A 21,116-nucleotide genomic window follows, 5' to 3' on the forward strand; every position below is an offset into this window, starting at 1 on the left:
CTCACCTCCAGCACAGCTTCAGCTTTTGCCTTAATTGGCAAGGAAATTATTAACGACCTGAATCCACTTCCAGAGCTGCCATGTGCCCTGACAAAAACCACCACTCTCATTAATGTTAATTAGCACTGTTGTTAGGGCCGTGGCTGGAGCACCTGTGGAAGAGCTGCTTGTTCCTCCTGCCCTCCTGCTCATTAATTAACAGATCCAGACCACACGGATCTATTTAAATGTTCCTACAAAAGTATGGAGCAAAGCCTGGAGAGCTTTATTCCCATTTTTCTTCTTCCCTCATTTTTTTAAAGAGTGTTCAGTGCCAAGAACATTTAGCACTAACCTTTTCCAAGGTATTTCGCATGAAATCAATGTTTGACTATTAAATAAAAGGCAAACTTTGACTCTTTTTTTTTTCTTCTTCCCCCTCTGTCCTGAATATTTATTTTAATTTTTTTTTCTTCACCTGAGGAAAAAAATTTTTGTTCTGCTGATGCGGAATTTCTTAATGAAGCTCTGAGGGCACAAGAAGTCAATGCAGCTTTTAAGGCACGGGAGGGGCAGTGCAGAAAGTGCTGAATGGCTGAAAATTCTTTCTGTTGTTCCCTTTGCTCCAGGACTGGATCTGGGAATCAAAACTTTTCTCCTTCACTTAAATTCTGCCTTTTCATTTCATCCCTTTGTGTAGAAGCAGCAACTTCTGTGCTTCAGGAAGATGCAAAAATGGAGGTGGAAGAAAAATCCACAAAATGTGGGGTAAACCAAGAGAATTTGGAGCTCAGGTGGTGTAAAAAGAATTCTTGGAGATGAGAGGCACAGCTGGCACTTTGTTTAGAGAGCTTAGTGTGAGTCCTGCAGTATTCCGAGAGTTTTGGCCGGGTCTTGGAATTCCCTTCCCAGTCTTGGGATGAAGATGGAGATGTCGATCTGTTGACCTCTCTCCTGCAGGGTTTGGGTGGAACCATGGAACCATCAAAGCATCAGGGACTGCTTTGGGTTGGTGGGACCTGAATCCCAGCCCTGCCCTGGCAGGGACAGCTCCCACTGTCCCAATGTCCAGCCCCAATGTCCAGCCTGGCCTTGGGCACTGCCAGGGATCCAGGGGCAGCCACAGCTGCTCTGGCAATTCCAGCCCAGCCAGCAATTCCCTCACTGGTCCCAAACCAGCTCCCATCACGGAGGTCACCAGGGATAACCAGGATCTTGGTCCTGTCAGCCGGTGAAGGAGCTGTGCTTTAGGGAATGGATGCTCCTGGAGGATCTGCTGGATTTACTGGCAAACCAAATCAAACAGCTCGAGGAGCTGATAGCCAAGGAAGTTTCTGGGAACTGCATTCAGTGAAAACCTGGTTTTGTAGGATTGTGGTTTATACTGACAGTCCTGGAGGGGCACAGAATTCCAGGATGGATCAGGCTGGAAGCGGCCACAGAGGGTCCCTGGGGCCACTCCCTGCTCCAGCAGGGCCATCCCAGAGCCCAGGGCACAGGAGTGTGTCCAGGTGGCTCTGGAATATCCCAGGAGGAGACTCCAGCCCCTCTCTGGGCTCTGCTCAGGACTGGGCACTGCCCAGGGCAGAAGTTCTGCTCCTGTGCCAGGGGAATTCCTGGGATGGGCCCCTGCCTGTGGCTCTGGTGCCACTGCTGGGCCTGGAGCAGAACCTGGGCCTGGGGCAGAACCTGGGCCTGGAGCAGAACCTGGGCCTGGGGCAGAACCTGGGCCTGGGGCAGAGCCTGGGGCTGTTCTGCCCCTCCCTGAGCCCAGGGATGGACAGGGATGGACAGGGACAGCCAGGGATGGACAGGGATGGACAGGGCTGAGCCCCCACTCCACTGGGGCTCCTCTCCAGCTGAGCAGCCCCAGCTCCCTCAGCCTTTCCTGGTCACGGAGATGCTCCAGCCCTTCCTCATCCTCACATCCCTCCTCTGGAGCAGATCCAGGAGCTCCAGGTCTCTGTGGAGCCCACAGCTGGACACAGCATTCCAGATGTGCCCAGGGCTGAGCAGGGATCCCCGCCGGCCTCCTCCCTGATCCACCCTGGACCCCTTTGGCCTCGTGCTGTTCTTTGGAAAGGCGGGAGGAGAACCAGGAATATTTGGAAATCGCTCTGAGTGCATCCTGCGGTTTGAAGGGAATTTTCCAAGCTTATTTCTGAGCCTGCAGCATTACCTGAGTGTTGCAGCACTAAGCTCCAGGTCCCTCTCTCCTCACTGATTAACGGGGAAGCTCCAGTGGCTTAAGTGGATTTAGAGCTCCCCAAAACCCCAAACCTGCAAACATTTATCCACCTTCTCAGTTTAACAGGGATGAACAATCCCCTGACAGCCAGAGTTTGAGTTTCTCCTACCAATGAATATAAATTGCACCCCTCCAAGCTGACACCGTGTGCAGGCAGCTGCCTCCTCCCTGGAGAAGGGAGATTTCCTTCTTTTCTCAGATAAATCAATGGACTTTGCAGGAAGAGTAAACTCAGCAGGAATTGTTCATGCAGTGAAATTCAGCTTTTGCACGTCTTACTCCACGGGGCCTCGTTTTGCTCTGAGTGAGACCTGAGCTTCCAAGCTGGGCTTTGTTTTGGTTCTTAAATTACAGGAGGAATTTCTCATCCCATGGTAACCCGGCAGGGCGGATCACTGGGATCACTGGGCTCCCACAGCTCTATGCAGGAGACAATCCCAGGAATCCTCTTTGGCAATTTTTATTCTTTAGAGCTGCATGTTTGTCACTTTCTACATCACAGAAATCTCAGTGAAAATCCAGGAGGTGTGTCCAGGACGTGACACAGTCGCCTCTCCTTCCCACACGGATTCAGATATTCCTCCCAGGAATTTGTTGTGATCATTCTCTTCCTGATATCCCTCCATGCGCTGCCATGTCCTGATTTTCAGAGATTTCCTTCATGTCTATCCCAAAGCTCTTTTGTCTTATTCTATCTACTTCCTCTTTCCCGTCCCTACTGAAATGAAGGATAATTTAGGAGATGCCACTTGGGGATAATGTTTACAATTTGAAACGCTGCTCTCTTTTATTCCTAAACCACATTAACCCACTTCTCACATTTTTTCCCCCCATTTTTCATGTTTTATGGGAATGCTTCTGTTCTACCCAGCTTTTTAGAAATGTAAAAAGAGACAGCACCTGTAAAAACCCCTGTATGAATCTGAATGTGTGAGGAGGAGCTCTACAAAAAGATTTAAATATCATTTCAGTTTCACCAGCACAAACTGATGACCCTGATTTATTTTTTTGTTGAGATGCTGCTAAAGAAAACTGGACAATTGATGTGAAAAATAAGGATTGGATGGAGAACCTCGGCCACTGATTTCCTGTTATTTGTTTTGGCAGGAGAGTTCCACTGTGGCTTTGAGGATGGGAACATTTGCCTTTTCACTCAAGACGACACCGACAACTTTGACTGGACAAAACAAAGCACTGCCACGAGGGACACGAAGTACACCCCCAACACGGGGCCCAACGCCGATCGCACCGGCTCCAAGGAGGGTAAGATCCAGCAGGCAGGAATGTGGGATAAGGGAACTGTCCAGGCCGGGGAGTTCAGACATTTCTTGGTCATGGAACGCCGATAGGAAAGGATTTAAGTTCATCTTAATTCCACCCATTCCATGGACAGGGACACCTCCCACTGTCCCAGGCTGCTCCAGCCCCAATGTCCAGCCTGGCCTTGGGCACTGCCAGGGATCCAGGGGCAGCCACAGCTGCTCTGGCAATTCCAGCCCAGCCAGCAATTCCCAATTCCCAATCTCCCATCTATTCTTTCCCTCTGGCAGTGGGAGCCATTCCCAGAAAGCTGGAGTTCATCTGTGGGGAGATCTGGGAAACAATGGCTCAAGTCTGTGTCCCTCAGAAGGCCCCACTGCTGCCCCTGGCCCTTTGTCACACAGGGCTGGGACATCTCAGGCTCCTTCTCCTCCTCGTCCCGGAGTTTAAATGGAGAAGATTCCAGAATCCCAGACTAGTTTGGATTGGAAGGGACCTCAAATCCCACTCAGTACCAGGAATTCTTTCCCAATATCCCATCTAAGTGTACCCTCCTTCACCTTAAAGCCATTTCTCCTTGTCCTGTCCCTCCACCCCTTCTCCTAAATCCCTCTCCAGCTCTCCTGGAGTCCCTTCAGGCCCTGGAAGGGGCTCTAAGTTCAGGCCAAGACCCTTCAGGGACTTCTAGAAGGAATTCCTGGTGCTGAGGAGTGGCAGCTCCCAAAGCACAACCCCTGATGGTGCCATTCCCACCTCGCCTCGTTTTTATTGCGCCATTTTCCGAGCGATTCCCTTCACGTTCAACTCAAGCAGGGAAATGTGCCTCGTCTTAAAACATTCTCCTACCTGATGTCATTTAAGTTCTCCCTTGGGCTCTCCCGGCCTGTCACGACGAGCTGGTTTTTGCCCCATTTTTGCTCTGGCTATTGCTCAAACGTGCAGTTTTCAATCTGCTGCCCCCGTTAACGTCTGCTCCTGACTGCAGTGTGGATTTGCATTTGAAAAGTCCATCGCTTCCAGCTGAATTTATCCCGACCCCGCAATAGCTCCGGCTATTTTATCGTGTGCACTTCCAAAGGGGAAAAAATCTGTCCTGCACCGCCTTTATCTGGTTGGGTTAATTCAATAATACCTCTGTGGCTGGCACTTCCAGGAATGGAATAAATGGATATTGTCTTCTTTGGGATTGACACGGCAAGTTGGAAATATTCCTTGGAAGGTTTCCATCATGATATTTTCCCTTTATTTTACAAGTCGTCTTTCCTGGGACGTATTTCCCCCCTCAGGACTGAAGGCTGAACCCCCTCAGATTTTGTGCAAAAGTTCATCAGCTTGGTGGTGTTTTCCAGCACCGGCCTGCTTCCTGGATTTTAGTTTCCATGGAAAACATGGCTTTGGAGCAGCCTTTGGAAACACAGGGGTTTCATGTAGGAAAAAATGAGTTCCAGAAATCACATGGTGGGAGCTGGAAGTAAAAACTTTATGGGGATCCTTGATAATTCCAAATTGCGGTCCTGCATTTATCTGTGTTGGGTGCTGAGAGCTTCATCCCAAGGATTTCCCTTTGGATTTCTCCAGGGTTTTATGGGTACATCAAGATATCAATTGTTGAGGGCCTCATCCAAGGAATTTCCATCTGTGTTGGGTGTTGAGGGCCTCATCCTAAGGATTTCTCTTTGGATTTTTTCCAGGTTTTTCAGTGTAGATTGAGACATCCCAGGTGCTGAGAGCCTCATCCCAGGGATTTCCATCTGTTGGGTGCTGAAGGCCTCATCCCAATGATTTCCCTTTGGATTTTTCCAGGTTTTCACACGTAAACAGCTGCTGAAGGCATTATCCCAGTGGTTTCCCTTTGTATTTTTCCAGGTTTCTACCTGTACATCAAGATGTCCCATGTGTCGAGGGCCTCATCATAAGGATTTCCATCTGTGTTGGATGTTGGCCTTATCCTAAGGGTGTCCCTTTGGATATTTCCAGCTTTTCCGTGTACATCGAGACATCCCAAGTGTTAAGAACCTCATCCCAATGATTTCCTTTTGGATTTTTCCAGGTTTTTCCACGTACATTGAGACATCCCAGGTGTTGAGGGCTTCATCACAATGATTTCCTTTTGGATTTTTCCAGGTTTTCACACATACACAGCTGCTGAAGGCCTCATCCCAATGATTTCCCTTTGGATTTTTCCAGGTTTTTCCACGTACATTGAGACATCCCAGGTGTTGAGGGCTTCATCCCAATGATTTCCCTTTGGATTTTTCCAGGTTTTCACGTGTACACGGGTGCTGAAGGCCTCACCCCAATGATTTCCCTTTGGATTTTTCCAGGTTTTTACATGTACATCGAGACGTCCCGTCCCAGGCTGGAGGGGGAGAAGGCCAGACTCGTCAGTCCCGTTTTCAGCGTCGCTCCCAAAAATCCCTACGGAGCCACCAACACGGCCTATTGCTTCAGCTTCTACTATCACATGTATGGACAGCACATAGGTGAGAGAAAGCCAATTCCTTTGGGAAAAATAGCTGGAAAAACTCCCTCTTGTTTGAAGGAAAAGTGTGGGAAGAGCGTCAGCCCCTCCGAGGGCTTGTTGTAACCCAGGGAGGTGCCTGGAATGTGGCAGCATTCTGCTTCCCAGGAATTTGTGGGAAGGAGGAATTTTCCTCTTAGAGCTGGGAAGTGTTTCCTGCATGAGTGAGATTTTGGGCAGGGAATCCCATTGATTTGAGTGGGAATTTAAGAGCCTGGAAAGGGAAAAGTTTATTTTAACAAGGATTTCTCCTGATTCTAACGGGATGTTTTAGGCATTCCTGAGGATCAGACAGGGAACACCAGCATTCCTCAGGTGTTTTCTGTGGAAAAGTTATGGAAAATTTACTCAAAAGCTGCAGGAATATAGATTTTCAAGGAGTATCTGTGAGTGTTTCAGGCATTCCTGACTAAATTCAGGATCAGGCATGGAGCAGCTTCATTCCTCATGCATTTCTTGTGGAAAAGTCATCGAGAATTTGCTCACAGACTGCAGGAACCTGGATTTTCAAAGAATACCTGCCAGTCTATTTTTAATCCTGCCTCTTTCAACACCCACATCAAATTCCTCTTTCTGGTACAAAAAGAAAAAAAAAAAAAAGTGGGAAAGTATAAAAGCCTGAACAACAAAAATCCAATTTTTGGGAGCCCTTTGCGGGTTTCTTGGTGCTCCCAGCGTGCCAAGAGGTCTTCCAGTGTCAAAGTGACGTGGTTTGATGTATTTTTACCTCTATTTCAAGGGCAAACTCATCCCCCCAGAGAGTTCTGGTGCTTGCTTTGTCCGAGCTCCCCCTGCCCCAGGCGGAGCTTAGATTTTAAGCGAAGCAGACAAGCGCGCTCGGGGTTTTTTTTTCCCGTTGTCTCTGTGCTGCAGGAAGGTGGATGCAGCTCCAGGTTGGAATTCTCCTGGCTCTGTGCTGGGTTTTTTTATTGTGAGGAAGGGATTCAGCCACTCCACGCTGAGAGAAAAATGGAGAAATTGAAATATCTGGTCGTATTCTGGTCGTTTATTTGTGGTGTGTTAAGAAGAACAAATTAGAAACATAAAGGGTTAAAGAGCGTTTTTGGAATTCCTGATAAATTGTTGCGGTGTAAAGTTATTTGGGGTAGCGAAAAGAAAACAGGCACTGAGGTTTGTCCAAAAACAGTGGGATTTGGGGTTCTTTTCCCTGGATTTCCTCTTCAGCAAGTGTCTGTCCTTAGATTTTGGGGGTTTTTACTGGGATCCCCCTTTCCCTGTGGAAATCCTTGAACTGGCAAGGTAAGGAAGGATCTGGCCCCAGGTGACAGTGGTGATCCATGACCACAATTCCACTGGATTTATTCCTGGAAATGTGGGCACAAGTTCCCAAAATTCCAAATTGCTCGATATCATGTTAATTCTTTACTTTTTTTTTTTTTTTTAAAAAATACAGTTCCCATAATTTTAGCAAATGTTCCAAATTCTATTCTCTAATAGAATCCCAGAATTCCAGACTGGTTTGGGTGGGAAGGGACCTTAAACTCATCCCATTCCACCCCCTCCCACTATCCCAGGGTGCTCCAAACCCCATCTAGTGTGGCCTTGGAAAGGCTCAGGAGGGTTTTATCCATTGGATAAATTCCTGGAGGAAGTGTGGAGAAGCTCAAGGATGCTCAGGGACAGGAAATGGGAATAAACTGAAATAGAGAAAATTCCATTCTTTTCAACTAGTGAGGGTCAAACACTGGCACAGGTGGCTCAGGAAGGTTGGGAAGTCCCTGTCCTCGGAGATTCCCAAATCCAGCTGTATCTGGATTAATGAAGAATTAATCCAGATTATTAATTTGGAAGGGAAATGCACTGCTTTAATGAAGCTGTGCTTTGGATGGGACGAGCTCCAGAGGTGCCTCCAGCTCCAGCGATTCTGTGGAAAATATTGAATTGGTAATAGAATCTTTCGGAATTACATTTTATTAAGGATTAATCCCCCATGGATAATTCCAAATCCCACTGCTGGGACAGATTAACTGTTTGATCACCTGTCCCAGGCCTTGACCCTTCACCGTGGCTTTGGGATTTGCTGCCAATGTGGAGAGGAGCTTCCAATCCCGCTTTGGGAATGAGTCCTGCCAGTCAGGGCAGCTCTTGGCTTAAACATTCCCAGCTCATGGATTTATCCACCAGAGCAGGGTCGGAGCTGCTAACTGAGCTCCAAACACCACAGAATCCTGGAATGGTTTGGGTTGGAAGGATCTTAAATCCCATTCCATGGGCAGGGACACCTCCCACTGTCCCAGGCTGCTCCAGCCTGGCCTTGGGCACTGCCAGGGGCAGCCACAGCTGCTCTGGCAATTCCAGCCCAGCCCCTCCCAGCCAGGAATTCCTTCCCAATATCTCATTTATGATCTCTGTGCTGTGGGATCCAGAAGATTCCCAAGAACAATCCAGTACCAGGGTTGTTATTCCCATGTTTTATGGGCAAAACCCTTTGTTTCAAAAAGAATCCTCATCAAATTGTTTCTACATTTCCAATGATGTTTGGAAAGGTCCCTGAGAAAATGGGATGTGATGCTGGAATCATGCTCTGTTCCTGGTGTGGATTGCTTTTGGGATTTAAAGGAAGTGATGCTTCATCCTCCATTCCTAAAACTGAGGAATCTCAGTGGCATCCATAGGAGAATATTCCTATTTTAAATAATTCAAACCACTTTATATTTTTTATCCAGCTCAGTTTCTGGGCCAGCTCTTGGGATTCTGTGGAGAAGGGGCTGAATTTCCCTGGAGATACGGAGAGGTCCTTGGGAATCTTTGCAGGGAGCAGAGTGCAGAGATGAGACCATCCATGAGGGATGCTTATCCCAGGGATCTGTATCCCATTCCATAGCAATGGGATTTGGGAGAAGAAGGTGTTTCTTCACCTGAAAAGGGAGCTCCTGCTCCCAGGTGGGTTTGTAATTCCTGACAGATCCCAAAGTTACTCCTGGGAGCACTGGCTGCCACAGGAACCAGCTGTGGATCCAAAGGAGAGGGAGATTATCCCTAAAGGATGGCAGAAATAGGAATTCCCATTCCTTGACTTGCAGCAAACAGGGAGCCGTTGTTGGAAGGAGGAAGATGAAGATTCTCTGTCCTTCCTGTGTCCCTGCACCGGCACAGGAGGAATTTGCACATCCGTTGGAGCTGCCACCACCTTTTCCACCGATCTGTACTTCCCGTTTTTCCATCCACACCTCAAAATGAGACATTTCCAACTGATGTTCCAAGGACAGTCGTTTTTCCTGCTGTTAGAGAGCCATCCCAGATAAAAAGAGAGAGGCAGAACCTGCTGGGAGAGCAGAGTGAGAAAGCTGAAGGGAGAAAATGCCCAGATTCCAGAGCATCCCCTGCTCTCCTGACAGGACTTTGTTCCTTCATTCCCAGTTTTTACCTCCTGCCAGTCACTTCATGGAATCACACAATGGTTTGGGTTGGGAAGGACCTTAAAGCTCATCCTGTTCCATCCCCTATAAGGCAAATCCCGAGCATTTTTGGAGGATTCAGCTTGTCCTTCATCCTTGGAAGTGTCCAAGGCCAGGCTGGACAGAGCTTGAAGAAATCTGGGATAGTGGAAGGTGGCAGGAGTGGAATGGGGTGGGATTTAAGGTCCCTTACGACCCAAGCCAGGCCATGATTCCATAATGATTTAATTTAACGTAATATTACAAGATAACATTACAAAAACATGAATGTAAATAAAAATACAGATATCCAGTTCTCCTCCTGTTTTTCCAGGAAGTTTGAACGTTTACCTGCGGCTCAAAGGTCAGACTGCCATAGAAAACCCCTTGTGGTCTTCGAGTGGGAATAAGGGACAGCACTGGAACCAAGCCCGGGTGAACATCAACCCCCCCACCTCATTCCAGGTAAGGCTGGCGCCTCCAGGAGCCGGGAATTCGGGGCTGGGAGGGAGACTGGGAATATTGATGCTTTTCTTTGGGATTTCCCAGCTCTGGAAGCTGCTCAAGGACAGAAAATTGCTTTCCTTGAGCACCACAGAACTTAACAATGCTTGAATTCAAAACACTTTCCAGCTTCCCAAAGAGGTCTGGAGTGACTCCAGCAGGTTTTGATTTCAGATTAGCAAGTGGAATATAAAATTATTTGCTGGGAGAAATTACTTAGGGCCCCTGTGTTAGAGGTTTTTTTGGAAATATGTGGAATTTCTGAGGGAAAAGGGATGATGTGGGAGTGCCTGCTGGGAGCATGAGACACGGGGGGCTTGTGACAGGTTTTTCACACATTTCCTGCTGGGGTTGACAGGGAGGTGCTGATGGACCTTTAGGGGCAATTCCCAGGCACGATAGGAGCTGTTTGGAACTGGAACACTCCCAAAAAAGCAGCTGCTGCCAGCAGGTCCTGCTGTGGGTGAGGCTGGGAATGTCCTCATGGAATGTGGGAGTCACAAGCCATGCCTGGAGTGCAGGGTCCTCCTCTGACCTCTCTGTCACTTCCGGGTCTCCTAAGGGAGAAAATGTATTTTTGGGAAAAAGTCACAGATTGCTTTGGGTTTGAAGTGACCTTGAATCCCATCTCATTGAATCCCATCCCACTGAATCCCATCCCACTGAATCCCATCCCAATCAATCCCATCCCAATCAATCCCATCCCATTCAATCCCATCCCAATCCATCCCATCCCAATCAATCCCATCCCAATCAATCCCATCCCAATCAATCCCATCCCATTCAATCCCATCTCAATCAATCCCATCCCACCTGTGCCATGGCCAGGGACACTTCCCACTATCCCAGGCTGCTCCATGCCCTGTCCAGCCTGACCTTGGAAGATTCCCTTCGGTGCAAATCCAAACTGCCCTTCTGAAAATCCACATTGGGTTTCATTTCCTTTATTTTCAGGGAATTCCTGATCCTGACCCTTTGTTTTTATTTCCATGCATGAGAGGCATTGACGGGAGAGAAATGGTTTGGTCCATGGGATTGCAGAGCAATTCCAATGGGAATTAGAGGAAAATTGAGTGGGAGGGATACGTGAAGTACAGTGAGATATGAGAGAGCTGGGAACGCTCACCTGGAGAGGAGAAGGATCCAGGGAGAGCTCAGAGCCCCTTGCAGGGCCTGAAGGGGCTCCAGGAGAGCTGGAGAGGGACTGGGGACAAGGGATGGAGGGACAGGACACAGGGAATGGCTCCCAGTGCCAGAGGGCAGGGATGGACGGGAGATAATTGGGAATTGGGAATTGCTGGCTGGGCTGGAATTGCCAGAGCAGCTGTGGCTGCCCCTGGATCCCTGGCAGTGCCCAAGGCCAGGCTGGACATTGGGGCTGGAGCAGCCTGGGACAGTGGGAGGTGTTCCAGGCTGGGAGTGATGATCTGGGATGTTTGATGGGAACAAGGTGTCAGGAATGGGGAGAAGAGGAATTGCAGAGTTCAGGAATTCTCAGAGCCCAGGCCAAGCACAGGAAGATCAGAGTGGTTGAGTTTTTCATTGGTGGAGTCAGGATAAATCCAAGAATTCAGAAGAGTGAAGGAGAGAGAAGTGATTTAATAACGGAACACCATAAATGCCCTGGGAAAGGGAAAGAAGAGATGGATTTGAGGGTTCCCAGGGGGTTTTGGAGACCTGGGATGGGCTTTAAAAAATCAGGGAAGAGCCAGACCCTTGGGCAGGGAAATGCAAAGGATTTGGCAGCAGCAATCCAGAGGAGTGGAGAAGGGAGATTCCAAAGGGAAGCTCCTCTCCTTGGCTGTTTTTCACCTTTTGCGTTGTTGTGTTTAAAGGTTCCAGCATAAAATAAATGTAAAGCTCTGACCAAATACAACAAATAAATGTCAGAGCTCTTGGAGCCTTAAATTACTTTTTTTTTAGCATCTCTTGCATCAAAGTAAATTTTATTTTCCATTTAGGAGTGTAAGTAGGAAGGGATATAAAGCTCCCAGTTAATTTAAGGAGAGGGAATGGAAGTGAATCTTTGCAGTAAAACACTGCAGTGACATGAAAATTAAAACTTTTTATAGGGTAATTTATAGGGGTAAAAGATTTTATACCTTGTCAGTGCCTGTGATATAGAACAAAGCTTTTTTCATGAGGAACTGGGAGAACTGCAGTGCTTTAAATCACAAAAACTTGCATAAATCTAGCTCAGATATTCAGATGTTCAATATTTTTTAAGACTGAACTCCCCAAAAATAGAGAGCCCCAAAAAGAGAGGGACACCTTGGTTCTGTCACCCAGGAAATGTCAATTTTAGTTCAGGTTTGAGCCGTAGGACACGGCGATGGCATGGATGATTGGGATTGGATTTATTGCTAGTTTAGGGTCTAAATAATGCAGTATCCAAATAAAAATTCCAGGATTTTTCACAAAGGATTGGGATCAGCAGGTCCTGGCCCCTCTTGTTGGGTCAGTGCCACCCCCTCTTGTCTGAGCTCTGGATGGGGCTCAGCCCACCCAGATTTCGCCACTTTTGTGTCCAAAGAATTCCAATATCAGCAGGATGAGCCAGGAACATCCAGGTTTGCGGCTCTTGGCCCCGCAGGATTCCCAATCCCAAATCACAAACCTCTTGTGGAGCTCCTTTAGGATTCATCTCCACGTTTGAATGATCTCGGTGCTGTCACTCACCCACCCAGAAGGGAATATTCCCAATTTTCAGGCTGGAGGAGTCCCTGGCAGGGGTAACATGGAACACCAGTTTGTCCCAGTTTTCCCAGTCTCCAGCAGCATTTTAACCCCTTTTTCAGGTCGATGTGCACCAAAGTGAAACCTCTCATCTCCCCACTTCTGTCCTGGGACACCCCAAGTGCCCTGCAGGGAAAGGGAGATGGGTGAGGGGGGCACACAGGGGAGGATGTAAATCTGCCTGAAATCCTGTGGAAAAATCAGAGAATCCCAGACTGGTTTGGGATGGAAGGGATTAAAAATCCACTCATTCCACCCCTGCCGTGTCAGGGACACCTTCCATATCCCAGGCTGCTCCAAGCGCTGTCCAGCCTGGCCTTGGACACTTCCAAGGATGAGGCAGAAGCTGAATCCTTCCCCAAAACACTCAGGATTGGCTTTTTAGGATCATGATTCCATTTCATTAAGAGCAGAGCGACCTTTTCCGTACCCCCTATTCTCCAGTTTTTTAACAGCAGTATTTTTAACAGCAGCTCCCCAAAAACCATCATGGGGTTTGTTTTTTGTGGGATACTGATAGGGAATTCTGCTCCACTGGCAGCTCCTGGCCATCCCTGGGAGCTGCAGGCTGGGTTCTGCTCCGTGCCCTGCCAACTCCTGCGCCGTGATTTGTTCTGAGTGTGGAGCAACCCCTCCCTGAGGGCCACCGAAACCACTGCCAAACGCAGCTTTTAATTAAACGCTGCCTGTTGTGTTTGGACAGAGCCCTTTAGGCTGGAAATTGTTTTCCATTGTCTGGAAAAATTGGACTTTCAACTCCACTGATTGGTGTTGTTCCTGCTGCCAAGGAGCAGGGGCAGGATTTTGGGGGAGGAGATGTTTTCCCCTCGAGTTCCTCTTCCAGCAGTTTGGTTTCAGACGAGGAATATTGGAGAGAAAATCATCAACAAGACTTTAAAATCCCAGTCATCCACTCAGCAGAGGTTAAAGTTCCTCTTAAATTGGAATCAAATCTCTACTGTGTCCCTTGCTGTGATAAAACTCATCCCAATTCCTCTGAAAAGCCATTCCTAGATGGAATCAAAGCTTCTGAACCTGATGAGAACCCTCGTGTTGGGAAAAATAGATCCTAGCATGGAATTTCCTTCCACAATCTGGAATTGGATACTTGCGTGTGTCTTCATTTGAAGAAAAGTCCTTTCTTTTTGTGCTGTTTTAAAAAGGGTGGGACAGAAGTGGGGCTGTCCCTGCCACCAATTCCTGCCCCAGCAGGAGATCTGGGAAGTTAAAATGCATCCAGGAGATCCCAGTGGGATCCAAACGAAAGGAATTCCCTTCCCTTGAGGAATTATCTTCCCCTGAGATAAAGATAACTTTGTGTTATGGATGCAGAGATGCCAGCCTGGATCCTGGGAGGTTTCTCCCAAGCTTTGGGTCTGGAGAAGGATGCAGGGGACACATCCTGTCCTGCCCACCAGGATGGGAGGGACCAGTTGGGTCACCTCCAAGAGCCAGAAATCTCGGTTTTCCATGGAATTTCTCTGGCTCCTGTGTGTTTTCATGGAATCTGAACCTGAGTGGATGCTCAGTCGTTCAGCACATTCCTCAAGCTGTGCCTTTGCTGCTCGCCTCAGGTGGCAGGAATTTCTCGGAAAAACAATCTCCTTAAAGCTTTAATTCCGTGGAAACCTGCTCTTGGCCAGAAATCTCAGTTTTCTGTAGAATTTCTCTGGCTCCTGAGTCTGAATGGAATCTGAATTTGAGTGGACGCTCAGTCCTTCAACACATTCCTCAAGTTTTGCTCTTCAGGGAGCAGGAATTTCTGGGAAAAACACCTCCAGTTTTAATGCTTTAATTCCATGGAATCCTACTCTTTGCCAGAAATCTCAGTTTTCCATGGAGTTTCTCTGGCTCCTCTGTGTTTGCATGGAGTCTGAATGTGAGTGGACGCTCGGTCCTTCAGCACATTCCTCAAGTTGTGCTCTTCAGGGAGCAGGAATTTCTGGGAAAAACAATCTCCTTGAAGCTTTAATTCCACTGGATCCTGCTCCTTGCTCCAGGAGTGTTGTCCTCACGCAGCCACAGCACCCAGTGGTGGAGCTGCTCTGGACACACCAGGTGACAACTGAGGATGATTTCCAGCTCATTCCAAAGAGGAAAAGCCCTCAGAGCTCTCACCCCCTCCTTGCCCACCCTCACGTTGATGACAACTCGGCTGAATTGGTTTTCCCACCCCAAAAGCATCCATAGAACATTCCAAACCCATTTAATTGTTTTTCCCACCCCAAAAGCGTCCATAGAACATTCCAAACCCATTTAATTTGTTTTCCCACCCCAAAAGTGTCCATAGAACATTCCAAACCCATTTAATTGGTTTTCCCACCCCAAAAGCGTCCATAGAACATTCCAAGCCCACTGAATCAGTTTTCCCATCCCAGAAATGTTTCTAGAACATTCCAATCGCATTTAATTGGTTTTCCCACCCCAAAAGTGCCCGTAGAACATTCCAAGCCCATCCTTGTGGCCGAGCCAAACACAACAGAACCTTTTTTATTTATCCCTCTCAGATCTTCTGGACACTTTTTATTTATCCCTCTCTGCTCTGCTGAACTTTTTTCAATTAATCACCCTCTGATCTCCTTTATTTCCAGCTCATCTTTGAAGGAATCCGTGGCCCTGGAATCGAAGGGGACATTGCTATTGACGATGTGTCCATTGTGGAAGGAGAGTGTATGAAATCAGACCAACCGGCCAACAGTAAGTGGCCCTTCCCCACAGGTTGCTTCCCGTCTTTCTACTTCCCAGATGGATCTTTTCCAGCAGAACAATCCCTGCTCTGGTTCAGCTGGAAGGATGGAATGTTGTCCTTGGGAATGTTTTGCTCACAAGGGAAGATGATGGGTGTGAGGCAGAGGTGAGAGCAGCGGGGGAGGCTGGGCTGGATTTGAGATGCTCAGGCAGATAAAACATCAGAACATTGTCCAGGGGGCCCAAACAAGGTGAAATCCATGGATATCACTGCTGTGATTCCCTGAGGGCTCTGTCTCATCCCTCCACCCTGTGTGTGCATTAAAACAGAGGTGAGTACACAGCCAGGTGGATTTTCATCCCAGCTCCTGCTCGATCCAATTGCTGAGGGCTGTCCTTGTCCCCTCCTGCTGGGAGGTGACTTTGGAACACTGGAGCAGTGCCAGGGGGTGTGGGCACCTCTGTAATTCTATTTTCCTCCCCTTTCTGCAGATCTACGATCAGGTGCTGTTGGGCCATTAGCGCATATACGACTTCTCCCACTCCTCATCCTCATGTCTGTCTTAAGTCATCAGAGGTGACCTTATCCTGGCAGAGGCTACAAAAGATTCACCAGGCACTGGCATGAAGAAAGAGTCTTTGTAAAATGGACATTTCCAAACAAACTACCAAAGATTCCTCCACTGACTGACTCGAAAGTTAAATAAACGCGTAAATAAATAATTAAAAAAGGGAAAAAAAAAAAAAAAAAAAAAAAGAGCAGATTAAGAAAGCACTGGGGACTTGAAAAGGCATCACGGGAGTGGAACTCACTAAGAACCAAGCTTGAGACCAAGATCTGGCCTAAGTAAGGAAGAGACCTTCAGGTGCTTCAGTGGTCACTGATGAATTCAGCATCATCTGGTTGAACTCTCGGCAAAGAGCTCTAGAAACCCTTGTCAAAGCACAAAGTCATGGCTGGTTTTGTTTCAAATGAATCGTTTGCTTGTTACCATGGAAACCGAATGGCCTGCCAAAAAAAAAGGAGGAAGGAGAGAGAGAGAGAGGAAATACAAACACAGAGAGAGAGAGAAACACCTCACTGTAAACAGGGTACGTGAAGAGCTGGCGTTCATTTTCCCTTCCCGAAGGTTTTTAGCGTAGAGTTAAACAAATGTCGGCCCTTTCTACTTCGGCTGCCACCTCCCCTCGAGGATAACCCGGAATCGGAGCTGTTTGCAGACATTCCCGTTTCATTCCTCACGGCTCTGCTTGGTGACTGTGCGCTGTCTCCTTTTGCATGCATTCCCATCCAGGATGTGCCACCTGGGCTCACATTTGTCACAGGCTTCACTGGGAGTTTGCTCGCGGCCGCTGGAAGATCCCTCTCCCCTCCCCACCGGAGTCATCAGCTCTACGGAAGTGAAGAAACCAAACCACCGTCTTTTATAAATTGCCATGGAAACCAAGTGCCTTCAATGAAACAAGCCTGATTTCAAAAAAACAGAAACAAAAAAAAAGAACTATATATATATATATGTGTATATATATATATATATATATATAAAAAATAATTCTAATAAATGTAATAACGATGATTTCAACACGGAAGCTTTGCACCGCTAAAAACGTGGGTTGTGCAAACTCTTTTCTAAACAAACTCTGGAGCCTGGGTGTGCAGGCAAGGAGACGGAGCCGCTTCTGGAGAAGGATGGATGGACCTAAGCTGCTGTGAAAAGCCTTTGGGATGAGATCCGTGTTGTGTCACCTTCCAGACAGCCATGGCCTTTCAGCTTCTTATCCATTCGGAACAGCTCCCGTAGGTGCTGCCCGTGGGAGCAGCACTTTCTGTTGTTGTCGTCGTCGTTTCAGGTTCTCCAGTGGGTCAACCAGAGGAACAAAGGTGGTTCAGACACACACTTGGTGCAGAAGGTGGTGAAACACGGGATGATTTTCTTACTCTCCCCCTCCGTTGGGATGGCTCCCAACATCCGGAGCTCCGGACGCCCCGAGGGGGCTCTGCCTCTGTCCCGGAAACCAGACTTGGTGCAGAGGGTGAAAGATTATTTTGTTATTGTAGCGAAATTCAAAAAACAAAACAGAACAAAAAATTAAAAAAAAAAAAAAATTAAAAATAATCCACTTTTACAAGGAGAAAAAAAAAAAAAATAAATAAAAGCTGTACAAAATGGGTTCGAGCTACCCGAACACATGCCGGTTTTCCACTGCATTGTAAAGTTCCCTTCCAGTTGGTTATGAAATTTGAAGACCTTTTTCCTTAAATTATCGCAGCTTTTAACTTCATTTAAAAAAAAAAAAAAAAAAGACTTTTGTCTAAAGAAGAGTATTATTATTATAATTATTATAATTATTATTATTATTCTGTGTTCTCTCGACACCCTAGGATTAAAAACAAAAACCTGATATGCAAATAATTGGAGTACAAATGTGAAAACAAACAAAAGATGAGTATAATAATTGCAAATATGAGTATAAAAAGCACAACGAGATGCAGTAAAACAATGACAAGGCTTGATTTTTTTTATTCTGTAGAGAAATGTTTGTGCAAATTCAGTAATTCCACTGAAGAGATAATTTTCCAGCTCTGTTCAATAAAGCCTCTTTCCAGGTAAGGCAGCCCCGTGGTGCGTGTGTTTGTTGAGGCCCTGGAGGGGCTTTCCTTGGTCCACTGGTGTCAGCTGGAGTTGTGCTGGTCCATACTGGTGGTGCTGGAGCATTCCCAGGATGCTCTCGGCTCCCTGGTTTTTAGGCAGTTTTGGTGTCTTTAAGTTCCTGGGCTCAGAAAACGGTGGGAGCTCCAAGTCAGGACATTTTCAGAGAATTTCAGAGGTTTAGGTCGGAAGGGACCTTAAAGTTCATCCCTGGAATCATGGAATATTCAGGGTTTGAAGGGACCTGCAAGGATCATCAAGTCCAAATCTGAACCGGATGGTCCACACAGGGATCAAACCCCAAACCTTGGGGTTATGAACATCTTGCTCTGTTTGGAAGATGGTGGGAACTCCGAGTCTGGATGGACCATGGGGTTTGGAAAACAATGGGAGTTCTGAGTGTGGATGGACCACGGGGTTTGAAAGGAAGTGGGAAGCTCCAAATCCGGATGGACTATGGGGTTTGGAAAGCAGTGGCTCTGACTCTGGTGGACCATGAGGTTTGGAAGATGGTGGGAACTCTGAGTCTGGTGGCCTGCGGGGTTTGGAAGATGGTGGAAGCTCCAAATTTGGATGGACTCTGTGGTTTGGAAGACATCGGGAATTTTGAGTCTGGATGGACCATAGGGATTGGAAGAAATTTGGAACTCTGAGTCTGGATGGACTGTGGGGTTTGGAAAATGGTGGGAATTCTGAATCTGGTGGCCTGTGGGATTTGGAACTCTTGATGGACCAAGGCGTTTGACACCCTTAGCACAAATCACGGAATTTCTCATGGGAAGCTCTGGATTTTAACTGTGGATGGATGGATGGATGGATGGATGATGGATGGATGGATGGATGATGGAGGATGGATGGATGATGGATGGATGATGGATGGATGGATGGGTGGATGATGGATGGATGATGGATGGATGGATGGATGATGGATGGATGGATGGATGGATGGATGATGGATGGATGATGGATGGATGGATGGATGGATGATGGATGGATGGATGGATGATGGATGGATGGATGGATGGATGGATGATGGATGATGGATGGATGATGGATGGATGGATGGATGGATGGATGATGGATGGATGGATGATGGATGGATGGATGGATGGATGGATGGATGGATGGATGGATGGATGGATGGAGAAGGAGGTCAGGTGTAGTGAGACCCTGAGGCAGATTTTCCTTTGGAGGTTGGTATATTTGGGAATTCAGGATCCAAACCTTGCCATGCATTTTCCCATGGATGTCTCCTGAGAGCCAGGGAGCTGAGGGGTGATCCAAGAGGTTTCTCCATGGGTGATTTTGGCAGGACTCCCTTTGGAAGGGAGCCAGAGTGGCTGTCTGTCAGTCATTTCCACAGAATCCCAGAAGGTTTTGGTTGGAAAGGACCTTAAAATCTCATCCCATTCCAGCCCCACAGGCAGGGACACCTTCCACGGACCAGGCTGAAGGAAAACAGGAAGCATTCCATTGCCTTTAAAATACTTCCCTGCTTTTCCCTCGAATTTCCCTCGAAAATCCAAACTGAATCTTAGATGCCCACTGGAGATGAATTTTCCAGGCACAGGGCTGGCGGTGGTGGCGTGATGGGAACTCTGTGGGAAGTCTGGATTTTGGAAGTGCCCTGTGATTCCCCCCTGTGATAAAGGAGTTGGATGATAAGGAAGCAGAGATCCCGCTCTGTTGTTTAGATCCCAAGCTAAAACTGCAGGCTGAAATCCATGTTTCCTCTTTCTATTTGGGTTTTCCTTTCCCTCATTCCCATGGAATATAAAGAATTTCGATTGACAAAGACCACAGATGCCCTTTTTTCAGGGCAGAATAATCTGTGTGTCCCGAAAATCCCAGGTTTTTGTGGGAAAGGAAATGTATTCCCATGCCTATTCCCGTCTTACTCTGGGGTGCAGGAGGTGCTAAGAAAAGCAGGATTCCTCTTCCTAATGTTGATTGTAGGAGTTGTTTTATCTTCTTTTACATTCCCAAAATAAAGCACTGAAAAGGAAATGGGATTTTACTCCAGGCCATGAATAAGAAGAACAAATTGAGATATGAATTTCCTACTCTTGGCTTTTATTTTATTTTACATTTTGGACTGAAAATGGATGTGAAAATGTTGGATCAGCAATCAAAGGCAGTTGGAACTGGCAGTTCCCTGGAATTTGAAACCCCTCTGATTCAGTTCTGGGGTATCCAACCTTGAAATGTCCCTGATGGATTTTTAAACTGAACATCAAATACTGAACTGTGCAGCAACTGAAGTCCTGGGATGTTGGGAAAAGTGGCTGGGTTTGATGGGATGGCTGCAGGAATTATCTGGGTGTTCCCAAGGCAGAGGAGGGTGGAGAACAGAATAAGTTTTCCAGTTTTTTTCAGTTTTCTCAGGCTGATCTGGGAGGATAAGGACGGCATTGGAGAACTTTCCTTTTTCATTCACAAAGCACATTGAATGGGAAATCATGGAATCGTAGAATTATGGAGTAGTTTGGGTGAAAGAGACCTCAAATCCCACCCCTGCCATGGCAGGGACAGCTCCCACTGTCCCAGGCTGCTCCAGCCCAAATATCCAGCCTGGCCTTGGGCACTGCCAGGGATCCAGGGGCAGCTTCTCTGGAAAACAATCCCACATAAAATCATGAAACACTCAGATCTCACCCTGCTGCTAACCCACCTCTTCTCCAGCCTGGCCTGGATCCTGGATGGGACACAAGGAGGGATAAAACCATGGATTAGAAGGGACTAAACCCATTCCAATGACACCATGGATGAACAATTAGGAAGGCCATAAGTGTCTGGGAATGTGAAATTTCCTTCTAATTTAAGACAGGAACTACTGGTTTCCCCAAAAGTGATGGAGCTGCATCTTCCAGCCCCCAAACATCTGCAAGTCCCAACCTCCACTGATCCCAGAGCTTTTCTTGACATCCAGCATTGGAATTCCCGCTGCATCCACCATGGAGATGGAATAATCAGTTTGGGGGTGACTTTAAAACAAAGTCAGTCATCATCTTCTTGTTTGTTTTCTCTTTTCCTGCCTAGTCAGGACAGTGAATTCCCTCTGTAGGGAGCAGTTCAGGCAGAAGGATCCAATTTTTTTTCCATGCTGAGTGGAAGAGGCTTTTCTGGTTTTA

The 21,116-nt window shown here is 47.2% G+C and overlaps 1 protein-coding gene across 2 annotated transcripts in view; it reads left to right on the forward strand.

Moving 5' to 3' along the window:
- The window catches only part of MDGA2 (MAM domain containing glycosylphosphatidylinositol anchor 2), a 194,245-nt gene extending 177,363 nt beyond the window's left edge, over positions 1-16,882 (forward strand). For both annotated transcript variants that reach the window (XM_014257436.2, XM_088057569.1), the window contains 5 exons: positions 3,335-3,490; positions 5,812-5,970; positions 9,741-9,871; positions 15,238-15,343; positions 15,827-16,882. In XM_014257436.2, coding sequence (XP_014112911.2) covers positions 3,335-3,490; positions 5,812-5,970; positions 9,741-9,871; positions 15,238-15,343; positions 15,827-15,915 — 641 coding nt within the window. In that variant the 3' untranslated portion in view covers positions 15,916-16,882. The remainder of the gene's footprint in view (positions 1-3,334; positions 3,491-5,811; positions 5,971-9,740; positions 9,872-15,237; positions 15,344-15,826) is intronic.
- The last annotated feature ends 4,234 nt before the right edge of the window (positions 16,883-21,116 follow it).

Source organism: Pseudopodoces humilis, chromosome 7 (assembly GCF_049639895.1).
Source record: "Pseudopodoces humilis isolate 2021_Gansu_Grassland_sample_001 chromosome 7, ASM4963989v1, whole genome shotgun sequence".
Classification (NCBI taxonomy): Eukaryota; Metazoa; Chordata; class Aves; order Passeriformes; family Paridae; genus Pseudopodoces; species Pseudopodoces humilis.